The sequence below is a fragment of the Lotus japonicus genome, chromosome 3 (assembly GCF_012489685.1).
Source record: "Lotus japonicus ecotype B-129 chromosome 3, LjGifu_v1.2".
Classification (NCBI taxonomy): domain Eukaryota; kingdom Viridiplantae; phylum Streptophyta; class Magnoliopsida; order Fabales; family Fabaceae; genus Lotus; species Lotus japonicus.
Genome location: NC_080043.1, coordinates 17,472,973 through 17,491,250, shown reverse-complemented (window position 1 = coordinate 17,491,250; position 18,278 = coordinate 17,472,973). Strand labels below are relative to the sequence as shown.

Below are 18,278 nucleotides of genomic sequence, written 5' to 3'. Positions count from 1 at the left end.
ACGCAAGAAGCTTCTGGAGCAAGTATGAGATCGTGGAGTGATAAGCCCACTAATCCATTCAGTGGAAGGAAAAAACCGTCAAGGACATGTGAAGCAATGAAGCACTATAAATAGGAAAAGATCATTCAGAAGAAGGGGTTCCCAACTCAACTCCAAAAACTCACTAAAAAGCTCACATGTCCGCATCAAAGAGACTTCAAGAGCCTAACGTGACAATGAAGGAGTATGTTGCAGAACCAGCCATTTACCTTCCCTGCATTTAGTGCTTTCAAACTTGTTACTTCGTTCGATTTCCTTTTGATTTCCTGTCGATTTCCCGCTTGATGTAATTTCCCTTTGTTTCTAAGTCGCGTTTCCTGTACTTTACGTGTTGTTTAATGAAATTAAGTTTCCAGTTTTTATAAGTTGTTTGTTTTGCTTACAAGTTAACGTTTCACTCTGGTTTATCGAGAAACATCATTAGCACACAACACTTTGGCAAGACGTTTTCCTAAAAGAACCCCATAATCTTAAATTTTTTCCAGTCGAATTTGGAGAATGTTTGTTTACCAAATATCACCATAAACAATTATGCATAATCAAAAGTCAATAATTAGGGCTGGTCACCTAAATCATAAGATTTGCACAGGGTTTCGCCACCATTGTCTTTGACATGCAAGCACACTATAAAAACCGACGACATTCCATTTCCTATAATTTCTAAATTTATAATACTAAGTAAGTTAGAACACTTAACAAGGGAATCTGGAATCACATGACGAATTGGTCTCATAATCGTTAACAGGGCATGCTTCACTCTCTTACTGACACACCATAAGAAAAATTAATGATGAAAATTTCTTACAATGTTCACTTCGATTAAAGTTTTACAAATAGTTAGCCTTAGTTTTGATGTTTATTTTTCCTACTTACTAAAAAAAAAAGTTTTACAAATATTTTCCATTTCATCAATATAATAATATTTTAAATATGAAATGTTTTATGAAACAATAATTCCATTTGAAAATTTTAACTTACATTGATTATTTAATTCATAATTGAATAATAGAAAGTAGATACCCAAATTTTTTTTTTTGTAACAAGCAGAATTTCATTCAAAATAAGAGGAGACATGACGTCTCAAATACAAAAGGAGAAAACGATACACTATAGGAAAAGCGCAACAAAAAACCGACACTACAAATGTTTTATTGTTGCCATTGGGGCAAACGTCAAAAGGTTGAAGCTAACATGTAGAGTCGGCCACAATGAGGACACGAAATGTTAGCATCGGTTTGACCGACTCCTAGCAGACGCAACACACCAGAGACATTGGTTGATGCAAAGAGTCGGTTGTAGAGGCCAACTCTATTTAGCGTCAGCTATAGCCGACGCTACCCTTAATTGTCAATGCAAAATGATCACAGTTTACAGACCTGTAAATTAGTCGCTCTCGACTAGGGAAAACACTACCAGTAACTTGCGAAATAAAATTGAATAACACAAGAAGGGGGTTGAATTGTGTTTGAAAACTTTTCATAAAAATAAACAACTCAATTGAAAGCTTTTCTAAAAAATAACTCTCTTTGTTAGAACAAGAGAAAGCATAAATATCACAGAGTAAAAGGGTTAGAGACAAGTACACAAAGAATTTATCCTGGTTTACCCAAACCTAGGGCTACGTCCAGTCCATGGAATCCACCAATCTTATCCACTCAATCACAAGACAAGTACACAAAGAATCTGTGTTCCTCCTTGTGTCTTTGGTTGTACTTGCTTTGTTCATGATCTTTCACCAGATCATGATAACATGTCTGCTTGAGCTGTCAAACGTTTCTTTTTAGGTTAATCTCGTGTTCAAAAGGGGCTTAAGTGTTACTCGTCTTCCACACATAGGTTCTACACTTATGCAAATGTCACATTCTTTGAAGACACACCTTACTTTGTTACAACTGGTCCACAGTTTGATCCAGATATCTTTCCTTTGGTCATACCTATTTCTCACATATCTACGTCACTATCTCTGATCATTCCTTCCTAAATAGACACTTCCACTCCATCAATGCCAGCTTAAATCTGCCTCGTTATCACATTACTTATGACCGTCACCCGCAACATACGTATTAGATGAGCCCTGATTAGTGTACTAACACTTTGTTTATTATCGAATGGTTTGGAAAGATAGAAACACCAAAGAGGAGTTTGGTGAAAAAGTGCAATATCACCTCTATTTAGTAAGAGATCACAGTGGTGAGAGAAGGAGATTAAATGGAGGGATCGATAATCTTTAAATGAAATTATAAATAATTTTTATATTCATTAATATTTATCAATAAAAACAATTTCAATATTTCATATTTCAATTAACTGTTATTTAAATTTTATCAACAATGAAGTGTTAGAAACACACAACTCAACTTTTTTGGAACATAAAAAGTTTGTCAAATTCATAAATAATTTATTTGCTTATACTATCTATTTCAAGTGAAGACATGTGGTACATGGATATTTTGTTTTTGATTGAACTACATGAATATTTTAGATCTTGGCAGCACAATCAACAATCATACACGCATACACATTGATAATTAAAATTTCTATCGGCAATGCACTGTCCAACACCCCGAGGATATGTAAAACATTTTTGTTGACATTGCGCAAGGTTGCAACCACCTGGATTCAACACTTTCACACATCTTGTAAGTTGTGGTTCAGTTGTCCCTGCCACGACTGAGAAAAAGCAAAATAACTTTAGAAAATACAAGTGATAGCTAGAACATTTTACAAAATGCAAAGGATAAGAAATGTTCGACAGAAAACTACAAAATGTTATATATTTTTTAAGTTTTTATTATTACTCGTACGTTTTTATACTTTATTCATAATTACAATTTTCTCACCATTACTAAATAGTAATCGATTTATACATTTTTAATCATTCACAATAATCAAATTAAATCTAACAATTAACGTTATGTGGGAGAGTCCTGTTTAAATCTTTCAGAAGTTATAATTATGTATTTTCTAATAGTTTTAAACCCACAATATGCTAACAAAGTTGGAGAGTAATTATATATAAAAAAATTGTTAATTATTTAGGTAGTGTGAGAGTATTAAATGAAATGAGAAAGAGAAAAACCAATATAAGTACTATTGTGAATATAAAATGTGAAAAATCACGAGTTTTTAATAAAACATATTCTTAGGGTTATCAATGGAAGTTTAGGTGTTGAGTTGAAATACCCTGAATCCAATCTTTAAATCAATAATATTCTGTTTCTTTTGAATTTGACATTAAAAAAAAGCCAATAATATAAATTATTCTGAACCATCTTCAGTGTTTTGAATTTGATATGAGGCGCATTATATCAATTTAACAACATCCAAAAATTTGGAACGAGTAAAGAACATCTACTAATAAATTGAATTTTAAAGAAAAATCAAACTAGTATTTTTTCAAAGCACATTTGACCTCCATCCTCAAAGAAAGATATGAACGTAAGAGACAATTGAGAGATGAATGAGAAACATGATATGTGACGAGATAGAAAAATAAGAGAAAGTTGGATAGAGAAAATGTGTGAAAATAAGATGAAAATGAAAGTGAGTGTGAACATATAAAATTTGTTAGCATACCTGTGAAGAGAAGCCCAATAAATAAAATTTGTACGAAGGAAATCTTAGCCATTTTCAGTAGCTGCAATGTCAATACCCTTATGTGTTTTGTCTTTGTTGAGATATTGAAAGTAAATTCAAGGATTTATATAACCCGAAGTTGGTCTCATGCTTCAACCGGGTCAATCTATTCAACCTCTTAGAATACAAGTTTCCTTATTGGTTTGGATTTTAATAACTATTTCTATTTATTATAGTCAATAATATTTGCTTGTTTAAGAAATTAAAATATTTAATTGTATTCAATTATTATTTACATTATCAATATATTAGTCTTATAATATACTAAAAAATAATTTAAATATTTAAATTACCTTCCATAACAAGATATTAATAAAGGATACTATATATTGATTATTTCAGTCAAACATGATAGATAATATATTAGTCTTAAACGGAAAAATACAGAAAAATAATTGAAATATGAAACATCAAAACTACTTTCCATGATAAAATATTAATGAATGAATTTATTTGTTATTTCAGTCAAAAGCGATAAATATAATATTATTCTTGAAAAAATAAAAATACTACAAAAATAGTCAAGTTATGAAATTAAGAAACTACTTTCCCTCATAACATATTAATGAATGATATTAATAATTTCTTATTTCAAGAAAAAGCAATTTATTTGGTTTTTAAAATTAAAGAAGAAGTACACAATATTATATTTTTCTGAAAAAAACAATAAAATTATAAACAAATGATATAAAAATGAAACATGGAACAATTGTCCATGAAAAAAATATTTTTGATTATTTAAATTAAAACTGAAAAATACTATATTTATTTTTAGATAAATGCTTAAAAATAATTGAAATATGAAACAAGAAAAATTATTTCTATTTTTTCCCAAAGGGAGGTTGAAAATTAATATTTTAACTACTGCTATTTAACTTTCTAGTTTTATGTACACGAAGTTTTCCAATTAATTAATTAATACATTTTCTAAAAAATGTGTTACAATTAATATATAAATAATAATAAAAATTACAATAAATATATATAGAATTTTTTGGCACAAGTATTCACAAACAATCTCCATTTCTATCATGCTGAGTACAATCGACATTAAAAGAATGTTTGATTTACTCTTCAATTTAAAGGACCTGTAAGAGTCCCCGTAGGATAGCTCAAGTGGTAAGAGCTGGGGGACATATGAGTTGGGTAGGGGAGGTCTAGGGATCGATTCCTAGCGGGTGCAATTTATCTTTCCGATATACCAAAAAAAAAAGGACCTGCAAGAAAATGTAATAATAATCCACATATACGTTATAGTTAAAATTCAATATTTTTTTAGTGACATTTTTTATTTTTAAAAGTATTTTATATCATTTAGTTATTAATAAATATTATATTATTACTAACTAATTTTAATTTTTAATATTTCTCAAACGCAAAAAATTAAGTCAATTTGAGTTTAAAAAAGAAGTCAATTTTAAGTTTATAAATGTTGTTATTTAATGTAAAAATTTGAATAATTTTTGACAATGCAATTTTTTTAGTTCTTAACTATTGTTTTAATATATTTATTACAAAGAAATATTTCTATTTCTTAATGTATTTTACGCGAATTTTTTGATTTAATGAATTTAATGTAAAAATTCAAGTCTTTTTTACCTTACGTATTTAATTATGATTGAGTGTACTTCATTGTTTGTAATGAACTTTAAATATTTTTATATGCATATAATTTAATATTTTTAGTAAAAGATAAAATTGATTATCAAACACTGTCTAGTTAGTTAATGGGATTTGTGACCCCTCAAACAAAATTACTTATAGATTGTACCACTTTAAGAAGGGGTTACCTAATCCCATTTGAACTTGAGAAATGTCTTACAGGTATATTTAGGCATACCTGAAGAGAGAAATCAAAAATAAATAATTGATTGAATTATTTTTTAATTTATATTTAATTTTCAAAAACTTTGTTGAAGGTCAACCATATTATAGTTGGGTTTATCAAGGGAATGTTGACATCATAAAGAAGTGATAAAAAAAATTCATTAGCTTGGTGGCTCTCCCATAAACCTTAAAAAAACAACAAATCCAAACCTGCTTATTTAATTTCCTTAAAAGAATTTCATTTACAACTATCAAATATGTGAACCTAAAATAATTTTAGTGAGAGAAGTAGATACATTGTTTCACTTGACATTGTCAATTCACATGTGTGCATCATAATTAGTTTCACAAAACATTAATTAATTTAATAAATACACTTCACTATTTAAAATTGCTGAAGTCATGGAGGTTTCATTGTAAATAGTCAAAGAGGAAACTCTTTATTACCAATAAATGCATGATAAATATTATAATAAAATACTTCTAGATTTCACTCTATTTATTGCATTGCACTTCAGTAACCTGAGGCATGACTCTTGTGGGTTCAATGCAGAGTATCCCCTCACTGCACCAGCTAGTATATATAGGCTGAGGGGGAACACCTGAGTGAAGCATATTTGAACTGATCCAAACACCATGAAAAACTAAGACTTAAGGAGTTGTAATAAGAGATCATCATCATCACTCATGGGGAAAGGAAGAGCACCATGCTGTGACAAGACTCAAGTGAAGAGAGGTCCTTGGAGCCCTGAAGAGGATCTTAAGCTCATAGCGTTCATCCAGAAACATGGCCATGAGAATTGGCGTTCTCTTCCCAAACAAGCTGGTATATATTTTGATCCCTCCCTCTCTCTTTCGGTGTGTGTTTGTGCTCACTGGGACAAAGTGTGTCAGCATGTGTTATTTTTCTGTTTTCATATTTTTTCAAGATCGGAATTAGGGTGTTTTGGTTGTGAACTGAATTTTGTATGAGAGTCTTTCTCTGGGAATGACATTATTTTGTTAAGTTTCAACCAGTTTTTGTGTTTGATGTCATTCATTTATGTATCTGTGAAAATTTAATTTTTACAATGTCTCTTTGAAATTTGAATTTGCATTTACATTCATGGCTATGATCCGGTGGTGTCGCGTTTGCGTCATGATCCTACAATTGTGGCTGCAATTGCGGTCGCTGCCATAATTGCAATTGCTGACAAGTTATGTTTGCATTGTTGCTTAAACCTGCTGTTTGTGATGAATCACATTTCAAGATTCTGCATTTGCTCTATTGCTCTGTTCCTCCATTGCTCTATTGCTCTGTTTTTAATTGGTATGACATAATTTTATTGTTGAGATAGGCGAAATAAGGTGACAGAAAATCTCAATCCCTTGTGGGGTGGTACACTTGTTTTCCGTTTAAATTAAAAATTTATTCATAATAATAGAGAGAATAAAAACAGAATAGTTTGGCAGGAGTAGGAGACATTTTGCTTGGCTCTGGTTAGTAAGAAAAATTTGAAACGTTCATTTGTCACCAAACTATCATTGTGGTCCCTCATTCAACCAGTAATTGTGACATTTTAAGTCTTGGTTAAAGAAACTCATACATTTTAAATGTCCAATTTCTCAAAATGGTTATCCACCTACCTTTAATAGGCCCCAGCCAGGTTGAGTGTCATTCCACATATGAAAAATTACCATTATGATCATAAACATACATAAAGACTCTGCATAAGCATGTCCCTTTACTATGTGCCAATATGCTACTTGAAAACATTTATTTTCAATTTTCCTTAAAATGAAGGGGATTACGTTTTAATTTGAAGTTTCCTCCTGTAAATTATAATTAACTTCTTGGGTTCCCCTAAGAAGTAGCTGAATGACTATTTTAGCTATTTCATTACAGGTTTATTATGATTCACTTTGTACATTTGCTTCAATTATTTTCTGAATTAGGAGGGATGAGTAGTGACTAGTGAATGGATGATATTTTTAAGCAAAAGACAGAAAAAAAAGTGGGCTAGAGGATTGTAGTCATATAACTATTAATTCATAATAAAATATGAGTACAATCATTTTTAATGTTTAGTAGCTGTTTTTTTTTTCTTTCTGAAATCTAATAGCTGTTTTGACTATAGAAGAAAATGGTTTAAAAGAAGAGTTTGCAATATTCATGCCTTCTTAACCAGGATGTTAGAAAATTGAAGTTGATAATTTTTATCAAACTGAGCCTCACTCATACTTCATATTTGTTATGCTAATTTAGGGCTTCAGAGATGTGGGAAAAGTTGTCGTTTGAGATGGATCAATTATCTGAGGCCAGATGTGAAGAGAGGAAATTTTACACCAGAGGAACAAGAAACCATAATAAGGCTACATAAATCCTTGGGAAACAAGTAAGTGTTTGTGTCTCAAATCAAAATATGCATTGGTTTTGTTTAACATATCTAATTAATTATGGTTTAAAAAATTTGGTTTCAGGTGGTCAAAGATTGCATCTCTTTTGCCTGGTAGGACTGACAATGAGATCAAGAACGTGTGGAACACCCACTTAAAGAAAAAATTGGATCCCAAAAATTCAGAGTCAAGTGGAGATGAGTCCAAGCTGCAATCATCAGTAACATCCTCTGCATCTTCTTCATCAGAATCATTTTTCTCAAATGAGGGATCAAATCTTGCAAATACTCCTCCTGTTAATGAGTTTATGGAACAAGCTTCTGAAGTGACAATGACAGACAAAATTGAGCCAGATTCAGAAAAGCAAGTATCCAATGAAGTTAATGGCATCAATGAGAATCTCAAGGAGTCATCAAATTCATTATCTTCTTTAGAGTCAAGTATCTTGAACTCAAGCCAGGACATTATTTCCTACAAGCCAGAACAACAACTAGCTTCTCCATTAATCTATCCAGGACCTTATGATGTTGACAATACATTACAAGAGGTGGATAAACCAAACCATGATCTGGTTGAAATTCCATGGGAATCAGATTATGATATTTGGAGTTTGTTAGATAGCATTGAATCTTTCCCACCAAATGAAGTACCATTGGGGGCCAGTCAGAATCATGATCTTGGAGTAGAGAGTGTTCAAGTTACTGAAGCCATGAAGTGGTCCCATGAATTTGAAGGCAAGGCTGGAGTAGTTGGTGAAACAAATGAGTCAAACAAGGATCAGTTCCTACCAAAGAATTATGCAGTTGAGCCACAAATAGACCCTCCTCAGACATTTCACTTCAATGACATGACAAGCCCAGCAGAATCTGAATTAGACTTTGATTTTATTCAATTATGGCCCTCTTCCCCTTAAAATACTAGTTTTTAAGTTTAATACATACAAAAAGTACTTCCATCTAAGAATCATGAATCTGATTATACTGACAATGGTAAATTAAGCCATATAGATTAGGTGTCTCTAATTGTATGATGGGTTGGTTTAATTCATGTATGATTCTCAAAATCAAGTGAGAATAGCTTGAAGCACATATATGCAAGTAATTAATGTTTATTGAATAAATTGTTGGACTTGGTAAACTACAACTATCAAAAACTTTGCAAATGGGTAGGTGATATTCTCCACTTACTACCACTAGTGTGACATATTTTCTTTATGTCCCCACAAACGTTATTTTCTACTCAAGTCCATTGAAACGTTCATATTATAAGAAAGGCAATCCAAGGCATAAACTTGAAAGGGAAAAAAATGTAAATTGGTGGTTATCATGCATTGTACAAGGTAATGATTGGGACAAGATCTTACCTAACTAGAACTTTCAACAGAGTGTGGTCATCATTCACTGCTTTCTCATTTGAGTTCATGACAATGTAGTCTACCAAAGTTGGAAGTAGATTTCAAGTTGAGTACTGTTATCAATCATATGGGTCAGAGGTGGACGTCACGTCAAGGTGTGAACGGTGAACCTTATATTTGATTTGCCGTCACAAAACTTAGAAGTAAAGCGTTGATTTGAACAAAGCTATGAAAGACTCTAAGCAATTGTCGTTATAGTACCTTATCTTGGAGTTTACCAACGACTTTGATTGTGTTGATAAAAGTTGGTGTAGTCAGCCACGAAAAACAAATTACTTCGTACTACTAATGTCCAATACACTAACAAATGGAAAAACTAGTATGATCCCCACTCGTTTTTCAATTTGACTAAAGAGGTTCTCCTCTCAATCGTGGTGGTGCACAAGGGTGAGAATGGCCAGAACATGGTGGAGTAGTAAGAATCTACGGCGGAAATGTGTCAGCAAAAAACACTCTAATGTTCAAGTCAATAATGAATTAAAGAGAGAATCCTCTAAATCAATAAGGGTAATATGAAAGCAATTATGAGTAATATTTAACTTACCTATACTATGATCAAACCTGTATATATAAAGGTCGAAGTGGATGAAGATGAGAATGTTTAACCTTTTGTCATGTTGTTATGTAATTGGCATTTAAGGTGTCCTCCCAGTCAAGTGATTTTGACCATCAATTCTATTAACTTAGCCTCATGTTAGATGGTTAGAAAGTGAAAGTTTTAAGTTTGTTCGTCCTTACCGACTAGCTTGGCGATCACTTTATTGTGAAGTCATTTGGGCCTACCAAGAGGATGGTGGGCCATGTGGTCCTATGGGCCGACTAGAAGAGGAACCCTTAACTTGACATGTAAAATATTTTCAATGTCAAGAGGACAAAGTAATGCGAGATAATTGATTTTAAAATTGAAAATTAGTAATATGTTTGTATTCGGAAGAGGATTCACATCGCTTTCTTCCTTTGTGTTGGTCGATAAACACAGCTCTAATCTTTGTATTTGGTTTATCTTTTATTTTGAAACTTAAACTGTTATGATTAAGAAATAGTCATGTTTCAACAGTTATGGTTTGACATTTAAGATTTTATATTTTGAAATGCATTTAAGATTAAATCGCAATGACGTGCAAGAAAGTTGTGACCTAAACGTAGGCACGTTTTCAGCTTCTAGTCTCATTTTAAGCTCGTACACCCTTTCACATTTCTTTACAAATTTTTAAAATGAGGGGCAATGTTGTTGTTTTTTTTATAGACAAATGTTAGTTATTAGAAATGATAGTAAACTAATCATTCATCCGGGTTCGAACCCGAGACCCTTCAACCTTTATCCCACCCCAACCCTTATGAGGGGCAATGTTGTATTGTAGAGTGTTACCATTTTTCCCGACATTTACAAATATATACATTTGGCTGATCAGTCATCCTTCTTCCTTCATACTTAGCATTTCCCTTTTCAGGATCGGATATACTCCCTCTTTTTTTATTCTCTTTACTCTTTGTAAATTCAAAAAAATGTTGAAATTCATTTATTAGAGGGAAGTACGAGTGAGAGAAGTAATAATAGCTATTATACTTGTGAATTCACTATTGAGATTTTTCATGTTTCTCTCTGAATTGTGGGACCCTTTCCATTATAAAAAGAGACTAAGAATAACTTTCCACAAAGCTTACACGACTAAACAAAGAGATATTTGATGATATTAGGGACATTGAGAGATATTGGAGTGGTTCTGCTTCTGAGGAAGACGCTATTGACCCCTTTTTGCATCAAACCTTATTGATTTTCCATCCATGGGTCGTCGAAAAGATGCTCACCTTATAATTCCAGCCTCTATAAAATGAAAAGACTAGGTAGATAATGAGAAATAATGCAGGGACACAAGAACAAAGGGTTTGAATTTTGTCTTTTAAACCAACCTTTTAAAAATATATCAGTTCTTAAAAACTTTTTTGAAATAGAGAGTTAATGTAGCGGATAAGATTCAATAGGTTAAAGCTTTATTGTTCAAATTTCTTGAGGCATTAAATATGGGAAAATTTGAAAAGATGATAAACTAAGGGATTTTTTTTTTCAAAAGCAAAAATTTATTCATAAATGGAAATCTGAAAACAACTCTCTCAAATGAGTTGGGGATACAGACAGAGAGCACCTGCCACAGGAAAACCAAAACAAACACCGACAATCTAAAAAGAAAAAGAAAGAAGAAAAAAAACCCCAATAACCAAAATCTCCCACCAAAATACCCAAGGAAGCCATCAATGCCACAACAGATAAGAAATTTAGATTTGGCACAAAATACAAGCCATAAACTAAGGAATCTTGAACCCGTGAAAATAGAGTGCAAATGGAACAAAATGCATTATTGAGGAAAAAAAATGTATTATTGGTTGAAAATTTGTTCAATGAGAATCTATTACAGAGAGTGAGACAGTTTTGTAACAGCTACTCAGTTAGTAGCTAACTAACTGATCTCATACATAGTTAGTGAATAACTAACTGGTAACCTCATCTCAACTGGTAAGCATTGCTGTCATCTAGTTGATGAAGATGCCAACAATGCATAGATGCATGCCAAAGCCAGAACTGTCCTGGCAGTAGATAACTTTGCAACTGGAGAGAACGTGTCAAAGTAATCTGGTCCTTCTTGTTGTGTATACTCTTTTGCAGTTTGCTTCTATATGGGCTTTATACCGTGTAATACTTCCATCAGCATATATTTTAATTTTGTATACCCAATTGTTCCCATTAGGCATAATTCCCACCGGAATATCTACAGTTCTCCAAGTACCATTGGATTCAAGAGCTATAATTTCCTCACTCTTAGCATGTCTCCAACTTTCATGCTTGCTTGCTTTACCATAAGTAGTTGGTTCCCTATCTGTTAGAATGGAAAGTGCACAACCACAATGATCACTAGAAAGTTTATCATAAGATACATATGGTATGAGTTGATTTTGTGTTTGGTAGAAGAAGGAGATATGGTTGAAGTCACAATGCAGACATAATCTTTTACGTGCATGGGGGATTTTGAAGTCCGAACAAATTTTCTTGATGATAATGTAGGTTGAAATTCGAAAGTTGTTGCTGAATTTCCTAATATAACAGAATCAGATTGTGGAAGCACATGAGATTGTTGTTCTAAATAAGACCAATTCTACACACCTGAACTGAAACATCAGAAGAAAGCTGGCAATTGGGAAATATGAGCTCTTGAAAAATGAGATCCCTAGAAACTCGAATACCATTTGTTTGCAAATTGAGAAGTACATAGCCCTTGAGTCCTTGTTTGTAACCAAGAAAAGCACACTTTATGCTCTCAGATCAATCTTGGTTCGATCAGAAACCAAGATAGAAGCACAGTACGAACATTCAAAGGGTCTCAAGCCTCAACTCATGTGGCTTTACACCATATAAACATTCATGGGGAGACTTGTTCTTTATAACACCAGAAGGAACCCGATTCATCAAATAAACTGCATGTCACACTGATAAGACCAAAACTTCTTTGGAAACTTTTCTTGAAATAAGAGTCCTTGTGCTATATTCAAAAATAGTTGATGTTTTCGTTCAACACATCCATTTTGTTGTGGACTAGACAAAACTTCTTGATGAACAATACCTGAGGAAGAATAAAACTCAAGCATGATGTACTCTTGCCTGTTATCACTGAATATCTTTTTCACATTTTTTGCCGGATTGTATTTCTACATGCTGCACAAAGATTTTGCATGTTGTTTACATTCACCTTTATTTTTCATCAGCATTATCCAAACAAATAGACTATAAATGCACTGAAGGTGCCAAATAAGGACCCCACATGCAACAAGTCAACAACATTCACCATTTGTTTCTTGGTTTGATAATCCATTACAATTAGTAGCTCTATATTTTTCTTTTCTTTACCAACTTGGGCTTGGAAACTTTTATGCAGGTTATGGTTTTCCAGTTTTAGGCATGGCTTTCTTATGTAAAGGGGATTGTTGGATGTAAGGTTTGGAGTACCCTCCGCACTCCCTTATATTATATTGTTCTCTGTTGCTTACCAATGAAAAAAAAAGGAACAAAAGAGAAAGTGATTATAAATATATCAAAACTTATTTAAGAAAGATGGGAACAGCCCTGTACACATCTTGGCGCTCTGCAGTTTTATTTATTATGGTTTCTTCAGATAGCGTCTCACTCTCTTGCATTCCCATTTCATTTAGTTTTGTTAATCAGTGAAAGTGAAGTCTCTGGTGATGGCACAAAGAGCACATCATCATCTTCAGGGTGGGATGCATCCCCATATTTGAACTAATTTTCATAACGGCTGGTTTTCTCTTTTTTTAAATTGTACAAATTTTAGTTATGTAAAAACAATTGACCAAAATCTATAAATTTTGTAACTCACTGCCGCTTTTCACGGTCAAACTATCCTCAAATGTACATGAGATCTTTTCTGTTAGTAACCCTGCCACATTACATACAGGACAAAAATTTGCTATACCAAACTGTACAATACTGAATTCAGACATATTGACAAGGAAAACCAGACACTAAGAGAATGACATATCTACACTTCCAAAGGGAACAAATCTCAGTTAAGAACTTATCAGTTGCGAGCATTTCAGACGAATCTGACCTTGAGCTCCAGTCAAAACATCTAGATTAGACATTTTCAACATGACCCTGGCAAAATCCATGCGAAAGGTTGATCCATCATCTGAAGCATAAGCAGAAACCAATCTGGCAGTCCTCTCCTCGGCCATCAGTTGCTGATCAGCGAATAGTAGCCCTCTTCCTCTTAACAAGCTCTGGTAGTAGTGAGTGTCGAATGCTGCCCCTGATGATACTGCAGACGACAATGCTTGCTTGTAAGACATGCTTTGGTCAGAGTGAACAGGCATTGGCTTTGAAATCTCGAGCGTGGAAAACTCATCACTGCTGCTGATATTGTGGTTGTTGTCTGGGCAGTTTAGCCTCATCTGATGAAGGAAATCAAGAGGTATGCTGGGGTCTGGGTTCCTTGTGCCCTGGAAGTTGTAGAGCCTTTGCTGAATGAAATCACAGCCTATTTTCCCAATGTTATGTCCTCCTTCATATGATCAAGAAACCAATGGAGCTCATTTAGTCAGATTCTATTCATTGAAAACCATTAGAAATAAGGGTGAAAACAAATGTTATCATTAAATCCTACTTACCAAGAAGGCTGACTGTTTCTCTTTCATTAAATCCTCTGAGATTAAAGAGATGCAGTGTGCGCGTAACGTTATCGTCAGGTCTTGGAATCTGATCAGTTGCTTCCACGAAATAAGATTGACGGCTATCACGTCTTCCCGTTAAAACTGGATAGAATGGTCCTCCAGCCTGCCATGGCCATGTCCAGAAAACATATCAAAGGTGCAATCATGCTGAACTATCAAGAAATGTATAATGCTGAACTTTCAAGATGTGTAAGACAAGCAACAAAAAGTGGTATTCAGCTTTGCTACACCGAAATCAGAATATCAATATATGAACTAAGGAATTGAAGAGTTTACTTGCTTCAATTATCAAGGTTAAAGATGATTGAACATGAGATGAGACAGACCAAAAATGCAGCAAAGTAGAAGCGGGAGGGACATGGTCAAGGGAAAACATGCACAAATGGGACAAGCCATTCCTAGAAAGAGGATGAACAAGTTATAGTTAAATGGTTTAGTGAACAAGTTTGGTTTTCCAGAGGACAACAATCATGTGAGCATAGATAATAAGAAAAAGAAGTTGGCATCACTCTGTGTCTAGCAGAGGATGGTGTTGCAGACATAAACAATTCCACAAAGATATTATCATAGCATCAATCATTATGCATATCAACACAGCCATTCACAACAGTTTCAACTTTCCACAATTGCAATTAAAGCCAAAATACAGCATAACACAGATATTTAACAGATAAACTCGCTTACGACACAATCATTTACAACAGTCCACTTTCCACAATTGCTATTACAGCAACGATACAGCATAATTCAGATATCTAACTGACAAACTCTCTTACTATTCTCATTTGCACAATCAAAAAGTCCTCAAATATCAATACATATTGAAACTTGTGATATAGTAACTACAAAAGTCAGTGCATTGGAAACAAAGAAGAAGATTATAGGCACAGAAACAAACCAAAAGGACGGAATCTCTTGCGGCGAGAGCTAGTATGTCAGCACAAGACACAGTCCCAGGACATGCTTGCTCCACCTCCTCCTTAATCAAGTCAATTTGGTCAAAGCCTCTCAAGGTCTGATTTGGAATAGCCTGCTTCTCAACTGAACTGTTTCTATCACCATTTTCATCCAACAGCAATGAAGCATCACAACCCTGAATCAGCAACAACCAAGCAATAAGAATACCAAAACAAAACCAAAAACAACTAGCTTCTTTAAAGAAAAGCATCTAATAAATCAACAAGAAAGGTAATCTTAGATAATAGTACAAGATGATCAAAATTCACTATTCCAATTTCCACAAAACAGAGATATTGACCCAATTCCTATTATAGAAACTGAAAAATTGAAAAACACAGCAGAATCAAGCAAAGTATTCAAGACCCATTTGAATTAATGTAACAAAAAGACTGCGATTATGATATTGGAACAAAATCACAGAGAAAAAACCCATGTCTTCAGGATCAAAATACGAAACAAAAAATTGACCCAGATGAAAATAACACCAAAAGATCAATACCCATTTGAATTCAGATAACAAAAAGACCAAATTGATGACCTTGAAAGCAAAACACAGCAAAATGAAAACATTTGATGAAAAACAAGAAACCCTAAAACCTCGATGAAGCAATCATGGAAGAGGAGGCGGAGAAGAGCAGGGGAAACATCACGGTGGTCGAAGTAGATGCGAGTGACGGCGGAGCGGACAATGTCCTCCGCCTGAGGACAAGTGTCTCTGTAAAAGTCATATTCAAGATTGGAGCCATCTCTGATCCTCTCATTGAACTCGAAGGTTCTGGTGGTGGAGGCTAGCTTCACCGTATACGAAGAAGGTGGAGTTGAAGAAGCTTTGCGGGTTCCAGTGCTATCGGTTTCACCTCGTGGGTTCCTGAGAGAGAGAAGCACTGGGATGACGAGCGCCACCACTAGCCATGCGGTGAAGGAGCTTCGCATTTTGCAGAATCTTGATCGGAGAAAGAAGAGGGAAGATGAAAGAAAAGAAGCGGGAATTGAGAAATTGCTATAACTGACTGACACCAAATCGCAATCAATGATCTTATGAGTATATATGAAATATGAATAATATGATGGTTATATAGGAATAAATAGTTAGTTATTATTATTATTATATGTGAGACCTTTCAAATTATGAGAAACTTTTTTTTTTAATTAAAGGAAAGCTAAATAAAGAAAGAGACTAACCTAATACATCATAGCAAAGAAGCATTATAATAGATAATGAAGGGTTTGACCAAACACAACGAGACTGACCAAGCCGAGAAGCCTGAGTCTCACCTTCTTTATTTATGCTTGTTTCACTCTTAAGAAGAAAAGTAAATCATGAATTATAGAATAATGATAATACTCTAGTAGAAGATTGTGTTTTATCATATGTCGTATGCTATGAAAAAGAAGTGAAGATTTTTAGAGTAGGAAGCTGAAAATACTCTTAAATTGGCTATGTCTAACATGAACTAGTTAAAAGAGTGATTCATGATGCACCACTAAGAAAAATATAAAAATTCAAAATTAAATAACATTCAATTTACTAAAATGTATCTTTCTTCAACTTCTGATTTTCCGAATCTTAAATCTCTATCACCGCAATCAGCCCTACGGCTGCCAGATCCACAGGGGCTACGTCGCTGACACCATAACCACATTATTCCTCACACAAAACGATGAGACAGAGAATTTGTAATGCTTGATTGAGGGAGAGAGAGGGGTGCGATGGTCATTTAGTACGCAAAGAAAGGTTGGTGCGCGGATCTGCAATCACAAATCTCAGCATCGCATCCCACTAATTGGGTGGTCATTCGGTACTCAGATATGCAATTATTGACGCTACTACATTGTCTCCTCCCCCCTCTCCAGCTCCCATCTCAATACTCTCTGGTATTCTTACACTAGCTCACATCCCTCAATAAAGAAATAAGAAACGAAGGTTAGTTTCACGCTTGTTATGCTTCCATGTTCGAAAGCAACCACGCACTCATCGATCGTGTCGTCTGAATCCAAATTGGTGCTCTGTGGTAGGTTGTTTCAAACTGTGATATGGGTAGCTATGGTGTGGCAGATCTGAAGGTCTAGGAAAGGGGAAGGTAGTTCGTAGGGAGAGAGGGAGAGGGATATGCTTACAAGCTTATTTAAAAGATAATTCCATCTAAAGAAGGTCAATGGGCCGCAGACTATAAACTATGGGCTAATAGTCCAGCGGGATAATATGTCTTTTTATATATCATTGCATTTCATTTTCAAATTATAAAATTTATCTGTATATTGCATTTCAAAAAACAAAACCTTCGCTTATTTAAAACAAACACAACTAAAAAGAAGTGGTATGTGATTTGTATAAACATGAAAACCAAAAAGTATTTTATTTTGGTGCTAGAGCTTCTAAAGTATATTTCAGTTATGATATTATATTTATTTATATTACCAATAAAAATAATATTATATAAATAAAAGCTATATAGGTTTTTTTTGATAGCTTAGGTCTAGCTTTTTAGTTCATCATGCCTTTTAATTAAAAGCCAAGGCACAACCTTTTTAGTAAACGAGTCAAGCGTCTGCCAAGTCGAGCCGTATGCACCTGACAAGCCGCCCGGCTTATTTCCACCCGCATTCCCCATAGAGTTAGCTTTATTGAAGAACCTCCCTATGAGTGTGTGCTTTTGCCCTTTTAATATGTCACGAGAATTCATTTCCCAACGTCTATGTTGATTTAGTTGTCTATGTTGTTTTGAGCTTATTGCTTTGCTTCTTATTAAAAAAAACATTTCTTCACCATGGACAATATGAGATACAT

General features: G+C 33.8%; 2 protein-coding genes across 2 annotated transcripts; one reads left to right on the top strand and one right to left on the bottom strand.

Annotated features, from left to right (window-relative positions):
* Nucleotides 1-6,031: 6,031 nt before the first annotated feature.
* LOC130749470 (transcription factor MYB63) lies at nt 6,032-8,991 on the top strand. The gene is made up of 3 exons (XM_057602839.1): nt 6,032-6,328; nt 7,748-7,877; nt 7,963-8,991. Exons 1-3 carry the CDS (start codon nt 6,190-6,192, stop codon nt 8,789-8,791), a joined length of 1,098 nt encoding a protein of 365 aa, XP_057458822.1. The 5' UTR covers nt 6,032-6,189; the 3' UTR covers nt 8,792-8,991.
* Nucleotides 8,992-13,657: 4,666 nt separating this feature from the next.
* On the bottom strand, nt 13,658-16,511 carry LOC130748252 (putative Peroxidase 48). The gene is made up of 4 exons (XM_057601436.1): nt 16,088-16,511; nt 15,429-15,623; nt 14,468-14,633; nt 13,658-14,361 (listed from the first exon to the last, which is right to left on the bottom strand). The coding sequence occupies exons 1-4, from the start codon at nt 16,421-16,423 to the stop codon at nt 13,868-13,870; spliced, it is 1,191 nt and encodes a 396-aa protein (XP_057457419.1). The 5' UTR covers nt 16,424-16,511; the 3' UTR covers nt 13,658-13,867.
* Nucleotides 16,512-18,278: the final 1,767 nt, after the last annotated feature.